At 55.7% G+C, this 25,990-nt stretch overlaps 1 protein-coding gene and 1 long non-coding RNA gene across 5 annotated transcripts in view; one reads left to right on the plus strand and one right to left on the minus strand.

Annotated features, from left to right (window-relative positions):
• The window catches only part of FBXW2 (F-box and WD repeat domain containing 2), a 51,714-nt gene that overhangs the window by 2,567 nt on the left and 23,157 nt on the right, over window positions 1-25,990 (minus strand). For 2 of the 4 annotated variants that reach the window (XM_072842570.1, XM_072842568.1), the window contains exon 8: window positions 20,716-25,862. The exons of 1 other annotated variant lie outside the window; for it this stretch is intronic. In XM_072842570.1, the coding sequence (XP_072698671.1) occupies window positions 25,574-25,862 (289 nt within the window). In that variant the 3' untranslated portion in view covers window positions 20,716-25,573. Of the gene's footprint in view, window positions 1-20,715; window positions 25,863-25,990 lie in introns of those variants that run through there. One more of the 4 variants, XR_012038552.1, reaches the window with a different exon arrangement.
• On the plus strand, window positions 16,453-22,615 carry LOC140641959 (uncharacterized). The gene is made up of 2 exons (XR_012038555.1): window positions 16,453-16,634; window positions 17,605-22,615. It is a non-coding gene; the product is annotated as an uncharacterized lncRNA (long non-coding RNA).

Consider the following 25,990-nt stretch of genomic DNA (forward strand, 5'->3'; position numbering starts at 1 on the left):
CACTCTTGCCCTTAGATTGCTGGAATCGTAATAAAGGGGATCGCTGATAGGTGCAGAACACAAGCTTTCACTATCATTATCTCACTTGAACTTTGCAGTCGCTCTGGAGGGAGGATGGACCAACGGCAGTAGTGATAATATTAGATATGTTGCCGACCAACACTTACCAGCGCAGGCGGCGGTGCTGGCCACTGCGTGTACGTTAGCCCTTTTTTAGTCCTTATACTGCAAAGTAGGAGTGATCATCTCCACATCGGTCAGCACACCGTCACCTAAAGAAGTCAAGTGGCTTGCCCAAGGTCACCAGCCAATAAATGGAAGAACTAGGGTTTATGGCCATTTATTTAATCCTCAAGTCCAATGCTCACTGAACTTCCTCAACTTTGATTATCTTTTACTGCTATTATTAGGAAAGATATCGGTGTGGCATAGAGTTCTGTGTACAACGCGGGCCCTTCTAGCTGTATAACCTTGGACAAGTCACTTGGCGGCTCTGTGTCGCAACTGCCTCCTCTGTAGAATTAGGGCCACAATATCTACCTTATAGGGCTCAAGATCAAATAAGACCCTGTCTAGGAAGTTGAGCCAAAGCCTGCCCGGAGAAAACATGCAAACAGCACTGGAACACGTCTGATTTTCCTGAACCTTTTCTTCTTACATAGTGGATCGAGTGCAGGAGAGCACAGTGTCCTTGGGGTTCAATATCCAGAAATTCTAGACTCTCAGAGGAGTCTCTTTGACCCGCTTGCACAACCTCACCCTTCTTGAAGACCCCGCACCCCTTCATTAGAGTGCATACCTGTCATTGGAGTGGGTACCTCGTGTCCAGCACTGGCAGAGAGGCAGGAGTGGGCACTTGACTCCTTGCCCCCCCCCCCGAAAAGTCCAGGCCTTTAGAACTAAGATGCTCTTTGCTGAAGGGCCCTGGCTGGCTCAATCGGGAGAGCATGAGACTCTTGATCTCAGAGTCCTGTGCTTGAGCCCCACGTTGGGTGGAGAGGTTACTTTTGGAAAAAAAATAAATTATATATATACATATATATATATAATTTCAGAAAAGTTCAACAAAGAGCACCTTGATCATTTATAGATATTATTATATATATATATATATATATATATTTTTTTTTTTTTAGATGCTCTTTGTTGAACTTTTCTGAAACAGCTGTGCCGATTTCATGCTGGTTTCTGAGGCCTGGATGTAAGGAAGCTCGGTCCTGGAGGAGCAGACGTTTCACAGGAGCAGCAAGAGCAAATATGAGACGGGAAGGGGCTCAGGAATCAGGCCTGCAACCCTGGCATCGCACAGACAATAAGCCAAGATCTAGAGGAGGAAAAGGCCTTTGACGGGCCCTCCCTGCACGTTCGTTACAGAGCCGGGATCGGATCCGCACCCTCTGACCCTCGGGCCACCATCAGACCACGTCATTCCAGAGGGCAGCTGAGAGGCAGCAGGCACCCCGAGTGTCCTGGCCGGAACCCCAGGGCCCTCCCATCCACGGCACTGCCCTCTGACTCCCGGCCCAGGGCTCTTCATGTCCAGAGGGTCTCTGGCCGGGCGCTTTCCTCCTGGAGTCACTGAAATGATGCCCTCCTGCCGGCTTCTTATCAACGCTCCAGGCAATAACCGGAGTCTGCCCTCACGCAGCAGCCAGGACCTCAGGAAGGGCAAAGGCTTCCAAAGGAGGCCGCGTTGTAAGGGAGCTAGAAACAACGTCTTCCCCTCCTTCCCGTCCCCTAAGGTAGACGGGCTCTGGAGAGGGTCCTGGGGGATCCAGCCTGCGCTCAGGCCGGTGGGTCTGATTCCCTTTCTCAGTCACTGCACCTGCCTTACGATCGCTGGGTGTGTACTGGGTGTGTACTGGGTGTGTACTGGGTGTGTGCGACGCCTCCGGTGCGGCCCCAAGTTTGGAACTGGATGGAACCCGTAGCCACGCGCGGGCCGTGCTGCCTTCCAGTCCCGTGTCAGTGTCTATGACTCAGCCCGGCTGGGCTCCGGGGCTGCGTCTGTCTCCCCTCACGGCGAAATGGTCCAGCGGGAAAAGTCCTGCGGGCTTGGCCTCACCGCTTCCAGGCCCCGGTGAGAATCAACCTGTCTGCGCGTCTGTCATTGCAAAGCGCGGGTTCCTTCCTGCACTCACCAGAAATGTAGTAAACACTGATCTAGAGACACCCTAGTGAACAAGACACACCCGACAGTACCCGGTGCTCACGAAGCTTACACGACAGCACGTGGGGGGCGCCCGGGGGCTCCGACGGTGACGCGTCTGCCTTGGGCTCGGGTCATGGTCTCAGGGTCCTGGGGTCGAGCCCCGCGTGGGCTCCCTGCTCAGCGGGGAGCCTGCCTCTCCCCCCGCGCTCGCTCGCTCTCTCTCTCCCTCTCAGATATATAAATAAGATCTTTAACCAACAAGATAGCAAGTGAGATAGCGAATAAATGGGAAAATAAGCAAGATATTCACAGATGAGTAACAAGCGGCACAAAGGGGATCAACAGGTGCTGGGACACAGAATACGTGGATGCGGCCCCTCGGGGTGGGCAGGGCGGGGCGGGCCTCTCCGAGGATGGACCTTCCACCTGAAACCAAAGGAAGCCGCTGGCTGTGCAGAAAACAGACGGAGCAGCAAGTGCGGGCCTCGGAGGCCAGAAGGAGCTGGAAGGAGAGCTGAGCAGCGCGGCCGCCGGGGAGAAGGAGCTGGATGAGGCAGGACCCGCTCTGCAGAGCTGCCCTGGCGGCCGTGGGGTCTTCTACGAGCAACAGGAGGTCCGGGGAGAGCGCGGGGGGGGGGGGGGGCACCCTGGGCGGGGGGCAGGAGCACGGGCCGTGAGAAGGCTGTGCGACCGGCGGCCGACGGACTGGCCCAGAGGCACAGCCAGGGTGGACCTTACACACGGCCGGTCAGGACTTGCTCTGGGCTTGGGTGTGGGGCGAGGGGGAGGGAGACACAAGACTGATTCCCCGGTGGTGACGACGGGTATCAAGGGGTCACTGAGGCTGGCCGTCGGGAACACCAAGGACGGGAGAGTCGCCTGCCCCCCCTCCCTGGGGCCTGTGGCCACTCCCTGTGAGCACAGGGAGGAGGAGGGCTCGGGGTCATAGGTCACCGTTGTGAAATAACTAATGCCAGCCGTGCTAACCTAACCACGGTGGTGGAAGGTTCTGGTCTGTGAAGCCCCGATGAGGCGCCGGGGACGCTCCCTGCAGAAATAGGCTCCCGGGTCCTCCCAGAAGACGGAGGTGCCGTCAGGCTCCCCACCTGGGCCTCGGGAAGGCCACACTCCGCGGCCACACTCGGGCTCCTGCACCTGGACCTCCCCGCCACCCCCACGGCCTGCCCGGGACCTGCTGTAGGCCAGGTGGCCGCGCGGGCAGCAGATGGTGGAGGGACGTCAAAGTCAGGGAGGGCGACGTAAAGGACACCGAGGCGCCGAGCACACTGGAGAGAACCGGGAAGCACGGCGGCCGGGCCGAGTAGCATCGTGATGACTGGAGGCTGGTGCGACTGTGCAGGCCCCGGAGCCGGTGCAGGCCCTGGAGCTGGTGAGGGCTTCGGAGCTGGTGTGGGCCGCGGAGCTGGTGAGGGCCGCGGAGCTGGTGTGGGCCGCGGAGCTGGTGTGGGCCGCGGAGCTCCCAGGCGTACCTCCGGGCTGGAGGACGGGTGGCCTGCACCGTGGGGAGTGGAGGGCCCGGCCAGCCCTTGCCCTGCCCTGAGCCCCGCGTGGCCTTGGGCCCAGCCACCCCGGACGGGAGCGGGCAGCAGCGGGCCGCCAGCACCCCAGCCCTTCCGGGGGAGCCCAAGTGGCTCAGGCAGGACGGCAGACGTGGCCAGAAACCGCGGGGCTCACCGCAGCCGCCGGGGCCTGTCTGGACTCTCCTGTAGCTCCAGACCCTCGGGGCTTTGTCGCACCTGCTCTGTCCTGTTGGTTTGGGATTCACTGCCCTGGATTCAAAGTGTTGGTCCGGGCCGCAGCAGCGGGGCGCCCCTGGTGTGCTGGAGCTCCACGGGGAGCAGAGACCCGCAGGCCCGCGAGAGACCCTTTCCCGTCCAAGCACTGCGATCCGAGCCCTCCTTGCTGACACAGAACTTTGTATCAGCTGTAAAGCACTTTCATACATTATTTTTTTTAAAGTATTTTGTTTGTTTGTTTGTTTGTTTTTAAATTTTTATTTATTTATGATAGTTACAGAGAGAGAGAGAGGCAGAGACACAGGCAGAGGGAAAAGCAGGCTCCATGCACCGGGAGCCCGATGTGGGATTCGATCCCGGGTCTCCAGGATCGCGCCCTGGGCCAAAGGCAGGCGCCAAACCGCTGTGCCACCCAGGGATCCCACTTTCATACATTATTAATTCACATATTATTCCTTCTGTCCCTAAACAATTCCTGGACTACTCTGCACAGGGTAGGGTTGCTGGATAAAATACAAGACGCAGGTTAAATTCAAATTTAAATAATGAATAATATTAGTATGTGCCAAGTATTGCACGGGACACACTTATGCTAAAATACTACTCACTATTTATCTGAAATTCAAATCCAACGAGGTATCCCCTCACTTCCTAACTCTAGCAAGCTTCCACAGGGACCGCCGACCCCACTGTGCAGAAGTGAGCTCAGAGGAGTGAAAGGGTTTATCTAAAGTCCTTGGGAGCTGGGACCACGTGTGATTCACTTTTTTAAAATTTTAGTTTTTTTTTTTTTTTTGAAACCTGCAGATGGCATTCCCCTAAGCCAGTGTCAGTCCCTTCGGCCGTGATCTGAGAGATTTATGCCTCCTGCAAAGCCTGCTCCGCTGACAGTCTCTGCCCTGTGCGTGGGGGACACGTCCGATCCTACGGCATTAAGGAGTTAATGTTTGACCCCCGTATGCAACGTGGGGTTGGCTCAGAGAAGAATCTAGGGGCGTGCTCACCCAGCTGCCGGGGCCTCTGAGCCTACAGGAACCCCCAGAGCCAAGCGGGGAGCTGGCTCAGGACAGAGTGGTCGGCGGGACTCCGACTGAGGCTTCAGGCTCGTCCTGGGTGGTTGCACCGGAGACAAATTCAGATGCTTTCCCGGAAAGCAGAGACACCCGTGGAAGGTCGCGGAACTCGGGAGGCCGGCCCGGCCGCTGCCCTGCCCTCTGGAGCGCTGGAGCTGGCGGGGCCTGGGTCGCAGTCCGAGGCCCAAGGGCAGAGGCTCGGGGGTCGGGGAGGGAGGAGGTGTCTTGGCGGGGCGCACACAGCCCCCTCTGTCCCCGAGAGCACAGGGCCCAGTGGGGTGCCCACGGAGCCTTGGCCGCACACCCAGCCGGGAGCCCCCCACCCGGCGGCCACCCTGAGTGCAGAGCCCGCGGCCAGGCGGATGCGGCCCCTGAGCTGCGGCCTGGGCGGCGGGGGACCTTGACCCAGGGTGCCACGGCCCTGCCCCCAGGCCCCCGCCATCCACAGGCCGAGGCCTGGAACAGCCCGACATGCCGGGCCTGGGCCCGGGTGGAGAGAACGCCGAGCCCAGTGCGCTCCCGGGGCTGCGGGGGAGCCAGCGGGTGGCGGTGGCCTCCCATCAGCCCTCTCCAAGCCTCAGCTCCCGGACCTAGAGGCCCTCCAGGAGCTCCCACCCTCCGTCCGGGGCTCCCCGCAGAGCCGGGCAGGGCGGGCCAGAACCACGGGGCACACAGGCCAGGGCGTCCCCCACTGCTGGGTGTGGAGCAGCCCCCGTGGGATGAAAGATGACGAGAGGCCTGCAGGAGGCCCCACCGGGGCAGCTCCGCCGGGGATCCTGGAGGGGCCCCTCCACGTGCCTCACGGTCCTCCGCCCCCAGCGCCCCTGGTGCGACCCCTGAGAACGAAGCCTCTTTTCTTTTCTTTTCTTTTTTTTCTTTTCTTTGTTTCTTTCTAGATTTATTTATTTTTTTATTTTTTATTTATTCATTCATTCATGAGAGACACAGAGAGAGAGAGAGAGAGAGAGAGGGGCAGAGACACAGGCAGAGGGAGCAGCAGGCTCCACACCGGGAGCCCGATGTGGGACTCGATCCCGGGACCCCAGGATCACGTCCTGGGTCCAAGGCAGGCGCTAAACCGCTGAGCCACCAGGGATCATCCTTCTTTCTTTTTTTAAAGATTTTATTTATTTATTCATGAGACCCAGCAAGAGAGAGAGACACACACAGGCAGAGGGAGAAGTCGGGCTCCCTCAATCCCGGGATCTGGGGTCACAGCCTGGGCCCAAGGCAGGCGCTCAGCCGCTAAGCCCCGGCGCCCCTGGAGCCTACTTGCTGGTGAGGGGGTCAGGAGGGGAGGATCTCAGGAAATGGCACTGCTAAGAAGAAAACACGCCAGCGACAGGATAGACTGGGCGGGGGGGGGGGGGTCATGCGACGTGAGGCCTGAAAGGGGGCAAGGAGGCAGCAAGGGAGAGCCCAGGAGGGAGGGCGCCCTGCTGGCGGTGCCCGGGTGATGGGGGAGGAGGAGGGGTGCAGGAGAGAGAGAGAGGCAGAGGGGGCAGGACGGGGCGCCTGGGGCTGTCGCTGAGCTGCCACCTGGGGCTCGGGTCAGGGTCTCAGGGCCCGGGACAGAGGGATGCGGGCTCTGCTTGGAGGGGACTCTGCTTCTCTCCCCCTCCGTCGCTCTCCTTCCCCCTTCCTCTCCCCTTCTCTCTGTCTCTCTCTCTAATAAATAAATAAATCTTTAAAAACCAGTCCGAGAGGAGGTCCTGATCTGCCCCCCAACCCACTGGCCCCCGCCTGGCCAAACAGTGCCCACGGTGCGACCCCTCCCCGCTCCCTGCTCCCCTACCCGCAGCGGCCGGGACGTGTGGGGCCGGTGCTCCCGGTGCTCCTAGTGCTCCCGGTGCTCCCGCGCCGAGGATGAGGACCGTCGGCCGCTCCCGCTCCTGGGCCTCAGGCTCCCATGGCCGCGTTCACCCGGGGTCTGGGCCCCACCGCCACCCTGGGGGCCCCGGGCCGCTCCCCACAGGGAACTCGGGCCCCAGGGAAGCCCCCGTCAGTCTCGGGAGGGCCAGCCCTCGTGGGGCTCCTTCCGGGGTCCTTGTCGGGGCCCCTCGCCTGTCGAGTCCCAGTTCTCAGGCTCAGCGACAACCTGAGGGTCAGCGGCTCACCCCGGGGCAGCAACGGGGCGCCCACCTGTGCCCCGAGTCCTGTATTTTATCAAGTCCTGAGTCCAAGGAATACGTCAGACCTTGCCTGCTTTCGGGGACCCGCCCCCAGGAGACACGGGGTGCGGTGCTGTGGAGCCGGGGGGGACAGCAGGCCGCGTGGCATTGGGCCGCGGGAGTCCACAGCGGTGGACGCCGGGGAGGCAGCCGGAGGAAGCGGTCGGAAGACTGGGGCATCAGCTGGCGACGTTGTCATGGAAAAGTCTAGCCCCTTCCAGAAAATTCTATGCCTGGCTCAGCAAACTGTCCTGTGTCCCGTCGGCACAGCGTCTGTCCCTCCCATTCCGGAGCAGGAGACGCCGCCTGGGCTCGAGATCCGTGTGCTCTTTCCCAAGACCTCGGGGCCCAGGGGACCTACCCACCTCCGGTCCCTCTAGGAATTCGTCGTCACGACGCACTTCCAAAAGTTGTTTTAAAAGTCTGTCCTACGGGTCGGCAGCATCATAGACAACAGCCGAACGAGGGGCAACCCCCGCGCCGACGACGGTAGGAGGACACCCCGCCCGCCACCTGCAGGAATCCATGACAGGCTCACGGGCGACAGGCGCGGATGTCGCCAAGGCAGGGAAGGCAGAGAAATCAGGCCCCGGGGCCACGCGCCCCCCGCCCCCCCGGGGGACCTGTGCCTGGAAACTGCAAGGGCTCGAGGGAATTCCAGCTGAGGCCCATCCTCCGCCGCGGGCACTGGTGCGCTCAGCCGCGGGGCTCATCCCGGGAAAGGCTTTCTGACCTGTAGATGCGGCTCGTTGGCTGCGGGGACCCAGGGGGCGGGAGGCAGCCTGTCCTGGCCGCTCCGCCCGGGGCCCTGGGGGCTGGGGCCGGGCCCACCTGCGCTCACCCGGAGGACGGGACGGGACCGGACGGGGACAGGGACGGGACGCCTGGGCCGGCCCTGCCCACCAGGGAAGCCACCGCTCCCGCCTGGGCTTCAGGAGAACTTCCTCCGCCCCCCGTGACAGCATCGGTGACAGCATCGGCGTCAGGCAGGACCCCTGCGCAGGCCGCCAGCGTCTAGTACGCTTTTTCCAGTACCGGCCACTGCTCGCGGTTAGCGTCGCGCATGGGGCGCAGGCCCGGGGCGGGGCGGGGCGGGGGTTGCATCGTCTCTTTCTGTCCCTGTAACGAGGCGGCGCCCGCTCGGGACAACGGAGGCGCCGAGCTTCACAGCAGTTCAGAAACTGGCCCCAAGGCCGCAGAGTCAGTAAGTGGCGGCGACGGAGGTCAGAGCCGGTAAGTGCCAGGCTGGCCTCCCGACCACCCGGTCCTGCTGCCGCTACGACGAAGCCTCCTCTGGGCTTTACCAAAATCCGGCTAGCTGGCACGTGCCTCCATCCCCCCCACCCCCCCACCGCGGTGCCTCCACCCCCCCCACGGTGCCTCCACACCCCCACGGTGCCTCCACCCCCCCCACGGTGCCTCCATCCCCCCCCACCGCGGTGCCTCCACACCCCCACGGTGCCTCCACCCCCCACGGTGCCTCCACCCCCCCCACGGTGCCTCCACCCCCCCACTGCGGTGCCTCCACCCCCCAGGCCCAGCGGCCTCGGTACTGCCAGAGCGCCGGTTGCAGGCGGTCCACGGGGCGGCCTTCCGAGGGGCTCTCTCGAGCTGGCAGGCAGCAGCCCGGGCTCTCGTGGCCTCAGGACACACCGCAGGTCCCCGAGGAGGCACGACCTGCCCCTTGCCGCCCTCCCGGGAGAGACGGCCAGCGTCCCATCCACAGGGCGAGGACACAGCCGGCGTGTGCGTTCCCGGGTCCAGGCCGGGTCCCCGCGGCCTGGTCGGGTCCCAGGAGGGGCCGGGTGCGAGCGGACCCCACACGGGCAGCAGGGTCACCACCCCGACGTCTGGGCGACGACTTGCCGTCTAGGGCCCACAGGCCAAGGCTGAGGACAGTAGTAAACGGCACGTGTGACCCGAGGTGACCCGAGGCGCCGGCGGAGGGAGGCCCGGAGAGGGCAAGCCACGAGCCGCGCCGCCGGCAAGGCCTGTTTCTTCTCACCGGGTTGAGGGACTCTGGGCGAATTTCCCGACCTCGCCAGGCGGTTCCTCCGCGTGAAGGAGACGTACCGTCCGGCTTTCATGGCACGATTCCCGCGAGCATTAAAAGGGACGAGCGTGTGGACAGTCACCGGGCCAGCACACGCGGGGCTCTTCGGGGCAGCTCCTGCGGGTCGGCAGGACCACGGCGCGGACGCCAGCGAGGACGCCTGGAGCCACCAGGGGACAGCGCTGGGTGCGGAGCGGCTGCCGGGCAGGGGCTGCGAGGGGGACGGCAGCAGGGCGCCGTGGGGAGCGCGAGTGGCCCGCGAGGAGCGGCTGCAACACTGCCGCCCGCTACAAGGCACTGGCCCGGGCCGGACGGGCCTCGGAGACCCCGTCCACGGGCGGCCTGTCCACGCGTGCACAGGCTGCGTCCTCCGCGGCCAGGCGCCCGGCCCGGCCACAGGGAACGCACGAGCCCGCCTCCCGACACCCGCGATGCCCGGCGGGCCTGCGTGGACTGGGGGGAGCCCCGGCCCTCTGACCCCCAGCCCCGCCCTCACCCCACGCACCGCGATCAGCCCCCAGCTCCACCCATCGAGCCGCCCACCCTCCCGGGGCCCCGGCGCCTGCAACCCCAGGGCAACCCCACAGCGGGAGGCAGCACGTCCACCGAGATGCCGCGTGCTACGTGTCGCCCGGCACTCCGCGTGTCCCAAGCAGTAAGGGATCCCGTGGGCGCAGAGGCTCCTCCTCCTTCTTCTACGGAAATGTGACCCACAGACCGTAACGGTCACTCCCCCTAACGGGCGGTTCGGGGGCGCCTGGGGCTGTCGCTGAGGCGTCCGGCCCGGCTCGGGTCGTGGCCCTGGGCCCGCAATGGAGCCCTGGGTCCGGGTGGGCTCCCTGCTCCAGGGGCGCCTGCTGCCCCCCGGGCCCTCGCCCCGCTCACGCTCTCTCTCACTCTTTCACTCTCTCAAATAAATCAATAAATGAAATATTCCTAAAAATCCCATAAAGCGTACGATCCGCTGGGCTCTGTGGGTTCGCAAGGCCGCACGCCCACCAGCCCGGTCTAGCTCCAAGTCCATCGGCCCGCGGCCACCTCGCTCCCGTCGCCCCCCACCCGGTGCCACGAACTGTGTCGCCTCCACGGATTTGCCTGATCCCACCCTCCCCGTCCACGGAGCCGTGCGGTGCGCCCCCCGAGTCCGACCCCGCGCTCGGCCTGACGCTCGCGGTTCACGCGTGCTCCCTGCTTGCCACAGCTCACGGGGCTCGTCCCTGGCGGTCACGCCACCCCTGGCTGGGTCACCAGCTGACGTCTGGCTTCTTTCCACTTTTTGGCCACAAGGAATCGTCCTTGTTTCTGTTTTTCCACGTAGGCTCCAGCCGGGGGCCCAACACGGGGCTTGACCTCACGACCCGGAGTCACGGCGGGGACCCCAACACTGGGCCCGTAAGCTTAGCTCCGCAATCCCTGCTCTGCTTAACGGTGGCATCGCCTTCTACGCGGCGGTGGGCACGTGGCCGGCGGTTCCGGCCTTCCCCGTCTCTGGCCCACGCAGGACGCCAACGCGGGCCGGGCCACGCTCCTTCCCGTCGCCCACAGGACGCGGTCGGAACCACCCCGTTTCCTGAGGAAATTCTCCAACGAAGCGAAGAGTCGTGTCGACAAAGATGTTAATTGCAGCAGTTTTCACAGGGACCTGCGACTGGAACGGCTCAAGGTCACCGTGCAGATGTTCAGGTCACTCTGTTCTATGACAGAACAATGTACGGTCAGTAACGACCACGGCCGCGACGGCAGCATGACGACGAGTGACTGGCGCGCTCCTGGGTCCCAGGCGTGCAGGGTCCTAACACATCAGCGCAGATCCGTGCTGGGGAACAGCTCCCTCGTGTCCCAAACGGGGAAACCGAGGCTCCGAGGGGATGAGCGGCCTCCCGAAGCAGGCCCGGCCAGGTCTGGGTTTGAACCGAGGCCCCCAGGGTGGTGCTCCTGGCCCGGGCGCCGCGGCGGAGCACTCCCGGGAGCACGGGAGCCGCGGCAGCAGAGTCAGGGCTGCTGGGCGGGGAGCGACACGTGTCTGGGACCCTTAGAGGACGTAGGACGACACACTCGTGTGCACACGGGCGCCCCCGAACCGGCACAACCAGCCAACAGTCCCATCCGCGGGACCGGACGGGAGGGCGTCACTCCTCCGTCGAGAACCATTTGCTGGGCACCTGCCGTGACACCTTTCTGACGCCCTCGCTGGGGTGCCACAGCGTCCCACTGGGCTGATGGCAGGGGACGCCCTCGCGCCCTGGGTCTGTGGCGTCCCGGCAGCAGCACGACCCGCCTGCCGACTGAGGCTGCGACACGCACTGTAACCAGCGCCACCTGACCTCGGGCCGGCGCCACGAGAGAGTGCCACTGGCCCCATCTTACAGGTCGGGGAACTGAGAGCCCGAGAGCCCGGCGACCTCCCGGGCGACGCGGACAGTCAGGGCCACGGCTGCCCTTCCCGACACGTCCCCGCGCTGCTTCCTCCGGGGCAGCCTCACCCGACACCCACTCGCCGCAAAGCCCAGAGGCAAGCGGAGGGCGCCCCGCGTTTGCACCTTCCCCGGCTTCCCCGACTCACGGGGAGGGCGCCCACGAATCTCTGTTCTTCTTCTTCTTTTTTTTTTTTTTTAAAGAATTTATCTATTCATGAGAGACACAGAGAGAGAGAGAGAGAGAGAGAGGCAGAGACACAGGCAGAGGGAGAAGCAGGCTCCATGCAGGGAGCCCATGTGGGACTCGATCCCGATCCCGGGTCTCCAGGGTCACACCCTGAGCCAAAGGCGGGGGCTAAACTGCTGAGCCACCCGGGCTGCCCTCTTTTTTTTTTTTTTAATTGGTTGTCTGGGCATCCCTGGAGACCTGGGATCGCGTCCCATGTTGGGCTCCCAGCGTGGAGCCTGCTTCTCCCTCTGCCTGTGTCTCTGCCCGCCCCCCCACCCCGTGTCTATCATGAATAAACAGATAAAAATCTAAAAAAAAAATTAAAAATAAGTAAATCGGTTGTCAGATTCATTCTGAAATTGGCTCCGACCCTTCTGTTCCTGATAAGATCTCTGTCCAGCCGCACGATGCTGGGTTTTAGGAGCCACCGCCCCAGCCTGGAGCCTGGACTCCGGTGGTTCCAGCTTCCAGGGCAGGAACTGGGCACCCGGGCCCCGCGGCGAGCCTCAGCTCCCACCAGGGGGCAGTACAGGCCCGCGTGTCGGGGAGGCGGGCGTCCTGGGGGGGGCCGCTGGGAGTGCGACCTTGGCTCATTCACTGGACCCACCCGAGGGCCTGCAGGGGCCAGGCCGCCAGCGGCCCAATGACCAATGCGGATGACGCCGGTGACTCTCCCGCCCTCTACAAACTAGGGGAGCTGCCGCGGAGCCGTGTGGCAGCCAGAAAAGCGAGGTCATAGTACCTGGCGGCCTGCAACCGCGGCCTGCGGTCCTTCCCTCACCCTCCACGCGGGCCGACCCCGCCACTCACAACCGGGGACTGCCAGCCGCTCACGCTCAGGAAGGGCTGACTCAGTGGACACAGTTCCAAAGCGTTCGACTGAGCGCCTGGTGGCTCAGCGGGTGAGCATCTGCCCTCTGCCCAGGGCGTGACCCCGGGGTCCTGGGATCGAGTCCCGCATCGGGCTCCCCGCTGGGAGCCTGCTTCCCCCTTGGCCTGGGTCTCGGCCTCCCTCTCAGAGGCGGGGAGCCCAATGCGAGGCTCGATCCCGGGACCCCTGGGTCACGCCCCGGGCCGAAGGCAGGCGCTCACCTGCTGAGCCACCAGGCATCTCCCCAAAAAAACCCCAAACCATTCAGAACCGGATTTTCAGACCTAGACGACTCTTCAAAGACTATTAAGGGTTTTGAAGCAGACGCATTAGGATGGGGACGTCTCCTCCTTTAACGAAATGGAAGGACACAGTTGAGCTTGCAAGAGGACACACCAGCAGAGGCCTGAAGTCTGCACCCGGGAGGGGGGAAGGGGAGGGGAGGGGAGGGCGTACCTGCGGGGGGGGGGGGCTGCTGCTGGAGGAGCAGGGGGCTCAGGCTGCGAGGCTGCCTACTGCGGCCGTGTTGTCCTGGGGTGACCACTGCCGCCTTTTCCCGTGAGAACGCAGCCGCGCGGGCAGGCCACGCGGGGCCGGGGGTCGGGGAGCCAGGAGCCCCAACGAGAGGAAAAAGGAAATGGAGCCAGAGAGACCGGCTCCTCCCACGCTGCCACTTGCTGTGACTTTAAGGACAAACCGGGACTGGGACAAAGCCCACGCAGGAAGGTGGAGTTGAAGCCGGGAGATCAGGGGCGCCCTGGACAGTCGCGGGCTCAGCGCACCCCACTCCCCAGAGCAGCGCCTGCCCTCGGCCCTGGTCTGGGCAGCCCCGTGGGGCTCAGAGGCCACACTGAGTAGCCACCTGAGCACCTCGCCATGGAGATGGAGGAGGAGGAGGAGGAGGAGGAGGAGGAGGAGCAGCAGCAGCAGCACAAGGCAAGGCCCGGGGCCACGGCCGCCCTGGAGCCCAAGGCCCAGCGCGTGCTGCTGACACGCGGGACGGCCAAGGCACTGGGGACGAATAAAATTTAAATAAAAAGCAAGCAGGGCACAGAGAACTACAGCGCAAACAGGGATGTTTTCACGCCCCTCGTGACGGGGGCGAACCTGTTGGCGGCCGCACCGGGGAACAGACACCTCCGGGCCCGCCAGCCCGTCCGCAGGCCCAGCAGCGGGGCCGTGAGCCCGGGATGCCGCGTCCCCACACCCCCGCTGCGTTCCCTCGCTCGGGCCCACGGGCCCACGGCTTCCTCCTCTGCCCACCCCCGCGGTCCGCCCACGGGGGCGCCTCCGCTTGCTGGCCCCCTTGCCACGGCCACGACACCCGGGCAGCGTCCTCCCAAGACTCTCGCCCACCCGGGCCCATTCTCCTGGATCGCTTTTCAGAGCACCACGGCCGGCGTCCGTGCCTTTGCACGTCGACTCTTCCCCTGTGCTCCCAAGTGCCCCGATTACGCAGCTTGTCTTTACAAAAAAAGAAAGTTAAAAAAAGAACTAAATGCCTTTCCTGCCGGTTTTGCCCTTACTTGCAATGACCCAGTCTCGCACTATGGCTCCTGTGGTTAGGTACAGAGGGAAAACCTGCCGCTCTAACCGTTCCAGGGCGCTGGGAGGCGTTGATCACACCCACGTACTTGTGCAACCGTCACCACGACCTATTTCTCACATCCTTCATCACCGAGCGGAAAGCCCCCCGTGGCGCAGGAACCCCCCCCATTCTGCTCACCCCAAGCCCCGAGGACCTCCACCCCACTTCCTGCGCCTGTGGCACGAGGGGGACCACCCAGCGCGTGCTCCCCAGGTTCACACGAGCCACGGCACGCGGGAGGACCTCACGTCCACGGCGATCTATGCTCCGCTGACTGTCCGTCCCCGTCTGTCCATCCGTCCGTCTGCCGGTGCCCGCTCGGGCTGTCCCCCCCGGCCGGCGACGGTGAGCAGCGCGGCTCTGGCCGCCGTCACCCCAGCGGGCGTGCCTTGTTTGGGGGGCCTTGGGGCGCTGAGCTGGGGCGCAGTTGCCGGGTCCCACGCTGGGGCGAGGCCGTCGGGCAGAAGGCCGGCTTGTGAAGGACTCTGCAGCCGAGGCCCAAGGTCGGGCGCAGCGACACAGGGCATGGAGCTCGAGAGGCTCCATCTACTTCACACACCCCGGGCGCCCCAGTCTCCACTTCTCAAAGAATTTCTCATTCTTTTCTGAAATCTTCCTCTCGTTTTCAATGTATGCAATTCTCTCATCTTATTTTTTTTTAATTTTATTTATTCATGAGAGACCCAGAGAGAGGCAGAGACCCAGGCAGAGGGAGCAGCAGGCTCTATGCGGGGAGCCCAACGTGGGACGCGATCCCGGGACCCGGGGTCACGGCCTGAGCCGACAGCAGATGCTCGATCGCTGAGCCCCCCCAGGCGTCCCTCTCTCGTCTTATTTCATGTGCTTGATGTATTTTCGTTTTTAAATCTGTTGTCAGGGTGGCCCTGATGGCCCAGTGGTTTAGTGCCGCCTTCAGCCCAGGGCATGATCCTGGAGTCCCGGGATCGAGTCCCACGTCAGACACCCTGCATGGAGTCTGTTTCTGCCTGTGTCTGTGCCTCTCTCTCTGTTTCTAATAAATGAAATATAAATAAATAAATAAATAAATAGATAGATAGATAGATAGATAGATAGATAAATAAAATCTGTTATCATTTTGGTCTCTGTCTCCCGGTTGCTTCCATTGTCTATTGGGACGTTACTCTGCTTCCTCTGGGTCCCTTTTCTGTTCATGACTTCAGGTGGAATTTGGCCTTGATCCTTTTCTATGGTTTCTTTGATTGTGAAATGATCCTTCCCGGCTTTTTGGATTAAGGTACGCTCAGGAAAGATTTTCAGCCTTCACAGAGCCCCCTCTTCCGTTGCTTTTGTGTGGAGCTTGCCTTCTGGTGCTTCCTGCCTCTGCCCTTATTCTTTCTTGGGTCCTGGCCATCTCTTTCTTTCCTTGTCTCCAAATTCTGGTAGCGTCTTGCACGTTCCCACATTGCCGACAAAGACTCAAGAGGAACGCAGTCTCTTTGGTCTCTGTCCTGCTCAATTCTGCTTTTAGTGTGGGGTCCTGTCCTAGAAGAAAGCAGGCAGTCTCATGAGCCTACAGGGCTGCCCTGCTCCAGCCCTTTCAGGTGCTCTTCCTGCAGGCCCTCACACGAACCCGCTGTTGGGAGAGGACAAAACTTCTACTTCTCCCGGCTTCGGCTGACGTTTTTAGATCAGCTGCCCTTCTTCAGTCATCACCCGTTGCCTGTCTTGGGCTCATCATAAACTAGCCTGTTCCTTCCTTTTCCTCCTATGAAAATGCTAATCTCGTGGAAGTGTTTGGTTTGCTCCACCCGCTTGGATTCTGGGGCTCATTTGTGATCTGCTTCTGTTTCAAGTATCCTCTGGGTTTTTGGTTCTGCTACCGAGGGGTGGTTTTTACAGGTAATTTGGAGAGACTGAAAAACTATGCCTCCGCCAACAACCACCTGCTCTTCTTGTGTTGAATTTCAATTTTTAATGATTTTGTCTTCAAATTCTAGCACCGTCTTACATGGTCCTACAGAGACCCCCTAGGACTAACACAATCCAGCCCAGTACGCGTATCCCAGAACCAGCTGACAACTGGTAATTCACGGGGAACCTGGATCTAGAATTCTCTTGTGAGCTGTAGGGAGAGTTCCTTCCCCTGGGAAACCGGGGTTATGACCCCTGAGTAGAGCTTCTCCCTGATGTGTGTTCCCTTCGTCACACCTCTGGGGTTTTGTGTGGATGCCACCCGGGAACCGTGAGCTCCAGGAAGCAGGGACCATACACACTTCAGCTCTGTATCCGCAGGCCCCAGCACCACGCCTGGGATGGGGACCTCATACACATCTCTCAAAAGAAGGCATTTGAGCTAAATGAGGTTTGCAGCTGTATTACATAACCAAAAGGATTCAAAATATCATTCTTAAAACCAATTCATACTCATGGTAGAAAACTTAGAAAATACAACAACAAAAAAAAAGGATATAGAAAATATTTACCCATAATCTCATCCCCAAAAGAGAACGACTCTTACCCTTTCGGCGTTATTTCATTTTCTGGTTCTGCGTGTTTAAACCACACAGTTTGAAGAACATTGTAGACCGTTTTAGCTGTTTCTCCATGTACACGTCTGCGTTTCCCCCTGTATTATTCTTCCTAGCGCTATCTGCTAGCTGTTCATTATTCCAGTGTGTGATAAAAGCAATTTCGGCGCAAAATTAAAGGCATCCCTGAAACAACGAAGGCAGGTGTCCACAGACTGCCTGCTGGTTTCCTGACAGGACACGCCCTACAGTAACTGGAAACAGCACAAGGGGACTGGGACAGGCTCAGAGCGGCGTAAGGGCAAAACCCTTCTTACTAGAATGAGCATCCGGACTCGGCTTGTTGCCAGATGCCAGCCCCACAAATCCCAGTAGGTGGCAGAACAGGCCAGCTGGCGGCGGTTCTCCAGCTCCAGGGGCCGCACCGTCACCGCCAGGGGGCCTGAGCTGGAGCCGCTCGCCTCGGGGTGGGGCCCAGTCATTTGCATTTCCAACAAGTCCCAGGTAATCCTGATGCTGGAAGGCGCGCAGGTTGAGAGCTTTCAGCGAGAGGAAGTCCCTGCAGACCAACCCAAAGCCCCAAGCGCACTCACCCATGGGCCCAGGCACCCCGCGTGCAGCTTACTTTGCACCAGTCTTAAGAGCACAGTGAATGACAGACTTCCTGTTCTCCAGACAGAGTCTCGTAGGGGGTGGCAGGAAGGAGAAATGAAAATAATGCTCCGTTTGTTACTCCTACCTCTCCATTTTTTTCTTCCTGACATGCGGCCTTCATGAGTGTTTGTTTTTCTGATCCTGCCTCAGAGTTCGAGCGTTGGGCCCTTAAAGCCTGATGATCAAATAGCTCAAGAGTTGCCTTATGCGGCTAAATCTGCTGAACTACCAAACTCAGGAATGTCTGCTTTCCTAAAACTCTCAGAGGAAAAATCGACTCTGAACCCAAGGCTTGAGATACAGAAGCACACCAGACCACCACCTCCCGGGCTCTGCAGGAGCAAAAATAAAACACTAGTATCTGCACTTGGTTGCCTCTTGGGTTTAAACATGGTTAATTCTGGAAGAAAAACTTGGTTCAGGATTGTCCATATTTTCCTCGAAATACTACTGATCACTTGTGATACACCTGCATTAGGAAAATATTAAATTAAAAACACAGCTCTACTTTATATCCAGCACTGATCAGCTCTCTTCAGCAGGTCTGGGTCTTACCACACCTACTTTAAGAGAGAATGTCTATTTGTGGCCTATCACATTAACCACTGGGATGTTAATAGTAATTGTTGATAGGTTTGCTTTAATTATTATTTCTAAGTTAGTTATGCCTAGATTAATGAAATTTTATTTCTGACCTTAATTCATCTCAAATGTTTCCCAAGTAAATATTTGAAAGTATAATAAAAGGGTGAAAGATGCAGACAGAATTCAAATACAATCACACGTAAAAAAATCTGTTTCCTGTCTTCATATAAAGACAAAAAATGTCAATTAAAGCAACCTTATGATGCCCTTATACCTACTAAATTGGTAAACATAATTAAAGTAACCAACCTTCCCATTAAACTAATTGCTACAAAAATGACTCTATAAAATCCTACAAACTACGTAGGTTACGTCAATATAAAATATAATTATGGCAATACCTCTGTGATGCTTTCCAGTTAACGTAGGAATTAGCAGATAAATACTGTTAAATTCTTTGTCCAACAAGAGTTGATTCACATGGACAGTATGATTTATTGCTTATTTTTTAACCAAATACCTAAGTAATTTCTAATGGCTTTGCAGTAATGTGTATCAAATAAGCAGCTCTGGAAAACTGATAAGCATGTTTCAAGTGGTATTAAAAAGCCACACTGATGGATATATAATAATAAATGTATCTCATAGTTAATTAAAAAAAACACTCAAAGCTGATGATGTGAAACATTGTTATTTAATCCAGCAAGGTGACAACATAAATCCCTTTAACTCATTTGGAAGGCCGTAGGAGAAATATGATGCAAAAGTCATGAAATGTTCCTTCCTTGACACAGAGGAGGTCTCTGGGGAGCCAGAAATGATCTTTCTTGATTTTGACAGTCCTTAGACGGGTGTTCACTCTAACTGTTCAATGAACTGGGTGCTTTATGCACTCTTCCCCATGACAAAAAATGTTCAGAAAGAATTCTTTGCTTTTACCGATGCGTCTTCTACCAGGAGTTTGTTCTAAGAAAATATGCACAGAGAAGTTCTCTGTAGCATTGTCTAGAAGCAAAACTGGAAGCTACCTAATTATCCACCAAAAGAGGAATGGGTTATCAAATCATAATAATAAAAGAATACTACAAAGTACTAAGGTAACTGAAAATACTTAAAGCACATTTTTTACAATAAAATGCAATGATTTGTAATCATATAAATCTATACTTATGTGCCTAAGGATTAGAAGAGACCATTAAAAATTATGATATAGGAGCTCTGGGGAATTTTCTCCATAAATGTCTTACTGTTATATTATCTTTACCACAATGAGAGCAGAACATGTGGTTCAAATGCAAAGGACAGGAACATCCCACTGGCAAGGACTACCCATGTCTAATCACGGAATGATCATCAAACATTCCGCCCAAATGTTCTCAGAACAACTTAGATGTTTATAGGCTCTGGCACAACAGGGCAGTCTAAGAGCAAGGGCTGTGTGTCACTGGCCTTTCTTTTGCTTCCATGCACCGATACTCTCAAAAGTTATGTTTCTTCCAGTTAATGTAGCCCCTAAGATCCGCGGAGCTTATTAAAATATCTTCCCAAGCACCGAGTCTCATGTAATAATTCAACCTTATAAACAGTGTTGCTGGGCAGAATTTTGAAAAATGTTATGGATCAAGGGTGAAAGTTAATGGCTTGCCAACTGCAAAAGGTACAACATGTGATGAACTGCCAACAAGATTGCCCAACTCACTACCCTAGGCAAAAAGGTGGAGTCAGGCTGAGTCAGGGAGGGTGGCCAGCTGAGGCTCTGAAGACAGTGGGAGGCCAGTGGGATCCTAAAGGCTGACTCTGGGAGTGGGAGAAAAGGATCACGGGGGCTTTTCCAGGCGGATGGGAGAAGACCAAAGTGCAGTCAGGAAAAGAGCAAGAACCGTTTGGAGAGATGATTGGGACTCCATTATGGATAGCTTAATAAATCTAGGCTAAAAAAAAAAAAAAAAAATCTAGGCTAGACACACCCTGCTGGTAATAGAAAGTCAGCGAGGTTGTTTCAACAGGGAAGCCATGTGCTCAAAGAAGTGGTTGGCGAGATGCCCCGGACGCAGAGTGCCAACAGCTTCGGAGGCCCACACAAGGGCAAAGGGGGAGGGAAAAGGGGGGAATCTAGGATCTGGGTCTGTGAAGGCTAACACTCTGGGCCCCAGCCTCCTCCCCACCACTCACTACTGCTCCAAGCAATCAGCCACTTACCCAGCCTCGATTCACTCCTGTGTAACAGAAGTGACATTCTGCCCTAGGACAGTGTTGCTGGGGATCAAAGGTACAGGACCACGTTTGGTGAACGACAAGGAGTCCTACGCTTTCAAGTTAAAAAGAATGAACCAACTAGGGGATGGGCTGAGTAGCGGAGGAAGGAAGACAATCCCAAGATCTGGAAGCTGCATTAATGGTACAACACACACCCCCCCAATCTACTCATGAAGGTCGCCCAAATTCCTTCCTTGCATTTGACTTTTCAATGTACTGTTTTCCTCTTGGATCTCATTCAAAAACCGCTGCAATGTTGGGGTTACAATCTAGAACATGCAAAAACAGTAAACGCACAAGCCACTTCAGATGACACAAGAGGCAGTTTCATTTCTAAAAACACATTTTAAAATGCAATTGCTCTCGCAAAGATCCATCCGAATTTGTTGGGGGAAAGAAGGTGAGAAGTTACTACAAAAGTTATTTTTAAGGAAATGCAGCTTTATTACTTTCAAGTACAAACAATAACTTGGACTTGACTAACCAAATGTTGCCTAATTGAGAGAACCTGCCTTAATGTATAGATACCGATGATTTATAGTTAGCACAATCACCCGTGGTAGAAGAATGCTTCCATGATGCATGAAAATACCTTCTCGTCTTAGAGACTTCTTGTCCCACGTTCGCTGCACTATCTGCTTAAGCAATCCCTTCCCCCCCACCCCACAAGCCCTTCAGATAGACTTCATCTCTTTTCCTTAGATCACAACATACATCAAATTAGTGAAACAAGAGTTTATACATTTTTTTTTTTACCACACTGCCATAGATGTTGGTGAGACCAGTCTTTTTCAAACCTGAGCGTTCTCATCAAGAGTACTAAACCTCAATTAGTAAAATGTCTGTTCACAATGTGAATACAAGGACACAATATGTGAGCATCAGTCATCTGAATTAATAATTTTCCCGGTTTAAATATGCAAAGACATTTTTATCTGAGCACATTCATGAAGAGCAGTAGTAGCTGGGTTCTTTCAACTGCAATAATCCAGTGGGGTTACACTCCTCAGGACTGTGATACTAAGCAACTACAGCTCCCCGATAGGGAAGACGGGAAACACATCGAAACAACTTGACAGCAAACATTCATCGGCACTGAGCATGAGCATTGAGCGTGATTAGGGAGTGGTGCAAAGACTATCCAGGACTCTGCTGGAGGATGTATTCTGGAAAAACCCCTCACTTTCCTAGAGTAGTCACAAAGGAACCTCTGATGAGACAATATCAAAGATGGCTAGTGGGCAGTTCTATAAAAAATGCTAACTGCTCTTTCCATCAGACGCTCTAGCCGGGGACTGCATAATTCTCAAGGGGGTCTTGGTTGTCTTAAAAATACCTTAGCAAGCACCAGCATAACCAGGTAGGAAGTCTGTGTCAAAGGGCCAGACCTAAAGAACTTCCCCACCCCGAAAGACTGTGTCCCTAAAGGCAAGGGTGACCATGTGCCCTGCCACGGCCTGCATCCTAGAGCATTGATCTGATTCTGCACACTTCCTGCTGAGAAAGGCACTTGCAGGCCACCTCGGCCTGCAAGAGGCGCAGAGGAGGAGGCCCAGAGACTGGTAGTTATAGCGAAGATTCACCTCCAGGTTCCCAAGAAGCCAGGGCACACAGCTTCAGGGGGCTGGCTGGGTTTGGCCAAAGCAATGTTGTAAATAAAGCCCTGCTCCATCATCCTTAGCTACTTCTATTACATTAAAATGCCTAACCTAACAAACTTCTTCGTGTCTAAAATAATACTGTTTTCAAAAATATTTTTCTCCCTAAGATGTTTTATAAATGCAGAGCAGTAATCACTCTCCTGAGTGATTCTAGTGATTACACACTAGAATGATTACATAATCCTCACTCATGCTTTACTATGTGTCTGCAATGGCCAGAATGATCTTTTTTTTTTTTTAAACTATGAAAAATGAAGTACAATCCTTAAAATTTAATAGCAATATTCCCCTACCTTCCACTAATGAGAAGCTATCCAAACCTGGGTACCTCTCCTGTGCAACTTTTCAGTTTAGCCTCAACCCTTCAAGTCTTTCTTCCTATTTCTCCGATTGGTCTAAAGGTCAGTTTAGGGCCAGTTTTGACAAATTTGACTTACTACTTCAAGTAATGGGGCTGGAGGAAATTAGCTCCCTTTGGAATGTTACAACCTCCTACTACTCAGCTTTCCCAGACCCCCCATCCTCACCCTGGAGCCTGAAGTTGTTTCTGTGCCCCTTACGAGCCTAAGCAGAGAGGAGCCAGCCCTTTACCTCCACCACATATCCTCACTCAAGAAATCCAATGCTCATTAAAAAAGAAAAAAAAAAAAAAAAGATAAGGAGTTATCTGCTCATGACTTTATGAATTTTTTGAGAATGAGAATGTTCACCAAAAAAAAAAAAAAAAAAAAGGAAGAAAAGGCAATTTCCTCCTGTCTGAGCTAAAGAAGCAGAAGTCAGCGGGCATGGCCCCTGAGCGTGGAAGGGGACTACATCACTCAGCTTAGCTATCCCCTAACTACTTCTCTCACTGACCCTCCACTTCATTTTTTTAAGGATGTGTTAGTGTTTCATTTTTTAAAAAGCTGGCACTTGGGATCCCTGGGTGGTGCAGCGGTTTAGCGCCTGCCTTTGGCCCAGGGCGCGATCCTGGAGACCCGGGATCGAATCCCACGTCGGGCTCCCGGTGCATGGAGCCTGCTTCTCCCGCTGCCTGTGTCTCTGCCTCTCTCTCTCTCTCTCTCTCTCTCTGTGACTATCATAAATAAATAAAAATTTAAAAAAAAAATTTAAAAAGCTGGCACTTGTATGAATAAACTCAGCATCTATAAAGCAATTAAATAAAATGCCCGGGCGAAACGAAGGCCTCTGTGAGAAGACTCACTGCAACCACGGCCTCACTGCTGTCAAATTGGGTGCAGGAAGCCACCACCCGGAGGTAACTTCGGTACCCAGTGAAAACTGAAATAGGACGTGCCATACAAGTTCCAGGTTTGTCATTTTCAAAAATACCTTTTCCACAAACAACTATAACGACTTTCCCTGTGAAAACTGCTGGATGTATCTGGAAGTGAGGTGGGAGTAGGGATGGTCATCAGATCAGTGACCTCAGGTATCTGTTCAGGTCAGAGGAAGAGGAGGAGGCATCCACCTTCATCACTGCCCATGTCTCCTGAGGCTCCTGCAAAACAGACTCCAGCTGCAGTTCTGGTTCCATTTCTTAGAAGACCAAGCGGAGCTCACGCACACAACTTAGCATGAGATGGACTGGGGACGGAGAAGACAGTATTCTTGCCTATTCCCCTAGGAGCCCCCTACACCTATCCTGAAAACTAACCACCAATCCCCTAGAGTATTAACTTCATGGCATTCAGAGGTCCCCCATCAGGCTTGGTGCTCCTGTGGATTCTGGACAGCTGGGTCCCCACCAGGGTTGGCTTCCTCCTCAGCTCTGCCAGCAAGCCCTCTGCCCACCTGCGAAGTGGGTATGCTTTATATTCACACCAGCGAGAATGAGTCACTCATACTCCCAGGCAGAGGCTACAACTGGGTTTCAGTTTGTGTGTTCATCTTCAACTACTTTTCTGTTGTGTGCAGATGAAATATGCCCCCTCATTTCCTGTAAATAGCTGAAGTGTCCTGGGGCTAGCTCCCTCTAGTCTCTCCCTAATGTTTATGACAATTAATGTTCAAATATCCCCATTGCCGATCTCAGAAATACATAACTTCACAAGAATGAGAGGGTGGAGGATACAAACTGGCAGCTCATAGACCAACTTTGCTTAGCTCACTGTATTTTAAACTATCCTCAATTAGCTGTCAACATTTTAAAAATCAGGAGATTTCAAGCAAAAATCTGATTTCCACTTCCTCCTGAAAAAATCCTAAGACGTGCCACCACTGGGCTCACCTCTACCTAACACTTAGAGCTGAGTAACTGCCCCATTAGATAGGCCTTTCATGATTCAGCACAACCCTGCCCAACACGCTTCAATCATTTATGTCATGTGCATGGCTGCCTTGGGCATCTGAGCTTGTGAACCCTAATCTAGGGCAATTCCTCCATTTTAATATGGAGAAAATGAGGGTCCAGGGATAGAAAGTTAATCTGCCTGAAGCCACACATCAGGCTAGAGGCAAAGGAGCAAGAAAAATCAAGTTCAGGTGTCTCTCTTTGTAAGACCGCCCTTTCTGCCTAAAGAACCATGATTCCCCTTAGCATTTCATCCACTCGCTAACATTTTTCTAGGTGGAATCTGTTATATTTTCTACATTCCCCCTTTATCTATCCTTTTCATGTATCTGGTTTGCTTATAGATACTAACTTTGTACCAATGATTTCATTTCAATATTTTCTTCAACTCAAAAGAAATAATGAATTGGGACAAAATTGAATTATCAACTTTTGCCCACCTGTCAGCAGACGCAGGACCCAAAGTTTAGAAAACACTTAGCTTAACACCTGACTATACAGACAGGGAAAAAGGGGCCCAGGGAAGTGATAAACCGAGGCTGCAGGGACCCTGGGTAACAGAGCTGGTCTTCAATCTTCAGGCTCCGTGCTCTTTCTACTACATCACATCCCCCTTGTGCACTCACCCCGGCAGCAGGGACCGAGGCCCAGCTCGCTCCGTGCAGAAACAAAAACTACAGAAATCCCTTATATCTCAGACATGGCCAACCTTGACTCTGCCAAGTACTAGGGTTTAGACTGTGTTGTGAACAATCAATTTATAGAACTTGCTTTGTCCTGGAAGACAGACCTTCTTTAGAACTGGTATTTGGTGGAGAGTTTATGAATGTCACGGGACTCCGTGGTCTTTGTAACACTGACTGTTATAAAAGCTAAGCCCCATGTGAGAGAAGTTGCTGGAACATCATAGCACCTTTGCTTCAACTTCAAAAGAAAAAAAGGCGATGGTAAAAGCTTTAATAATAGACTGATGTGTTTTTATATATAGGCAACCAATTAGCAGGTTAATGAACCATTTAACTTTCTTTACTGAAAACCAATATTCAAGAAAGATGAACCCTCAATGCACCCTCTTATACTGACCAACGTAACTAAGTACAAATGAAGTCAATGGTGTACCCCGTTAGCATGCTGTGCTGTGTGTCAAGAAAACAAGCCCTCCCCCGCCCCGAGCCCTGGCCCCCTGGCAAACACAGATAAATGATTGTGCACTGCGCGACGATACCGTTAGGTGAGAGCTTTGGTTCATGCAGTCGGCTGCCAGAGGTCGCACTGAAACCCCGCAGCCCCGGCACCCACAGTCGGCGGCGGCCAGCGCGTGGCGTCAGCCGTGCTCCTTCCACAACACCAGATGAATACTGTGGTCGGGCATGCTGGTGGCGAAGACCAGGCCCGTGTCATTGTGCCCATCCAGTCCATTGAGCCAGGACGCTTCGCCCGCCAGGAAGCTCGAGCCTCTCTTTGATTTCCGGTACTCTGGCAGGGGCCAGCGGCTAATCAGGCTCTCGGTCCGCAAGTCCATGATGTACAGGTAGCGGTTGTCAAACAGCAGGGCAAAGATATCTCCAAAGCCAAGCAAGGCCAAGTTTGCTATCTCAGGAGTCTTGATGACCCTACAAAGACGAGAGTTTCGAAACATGAACCAGAAGGCCGCCTTACTTCTGATTCCACTACCGCAATCTTTTCTGGAGACATATAAAAACCAATACAAAATCCAAGACAATGAAAGTTTTCAATAAAA

Source organism: Canis lupus, chromosome 10 (genome assembly GCF_048164855.1).
Source record: "Canis lupus baileyi chromosome 10, mCanLup2.hap1, whole genome shotgun sequence".
Taxonomy (NCBI): domain Eukaryota; kingdom Metazoa; phylum Chordata; class Mammalia; order Carnivora; family Canidae; genus Canis; species Canis lupus.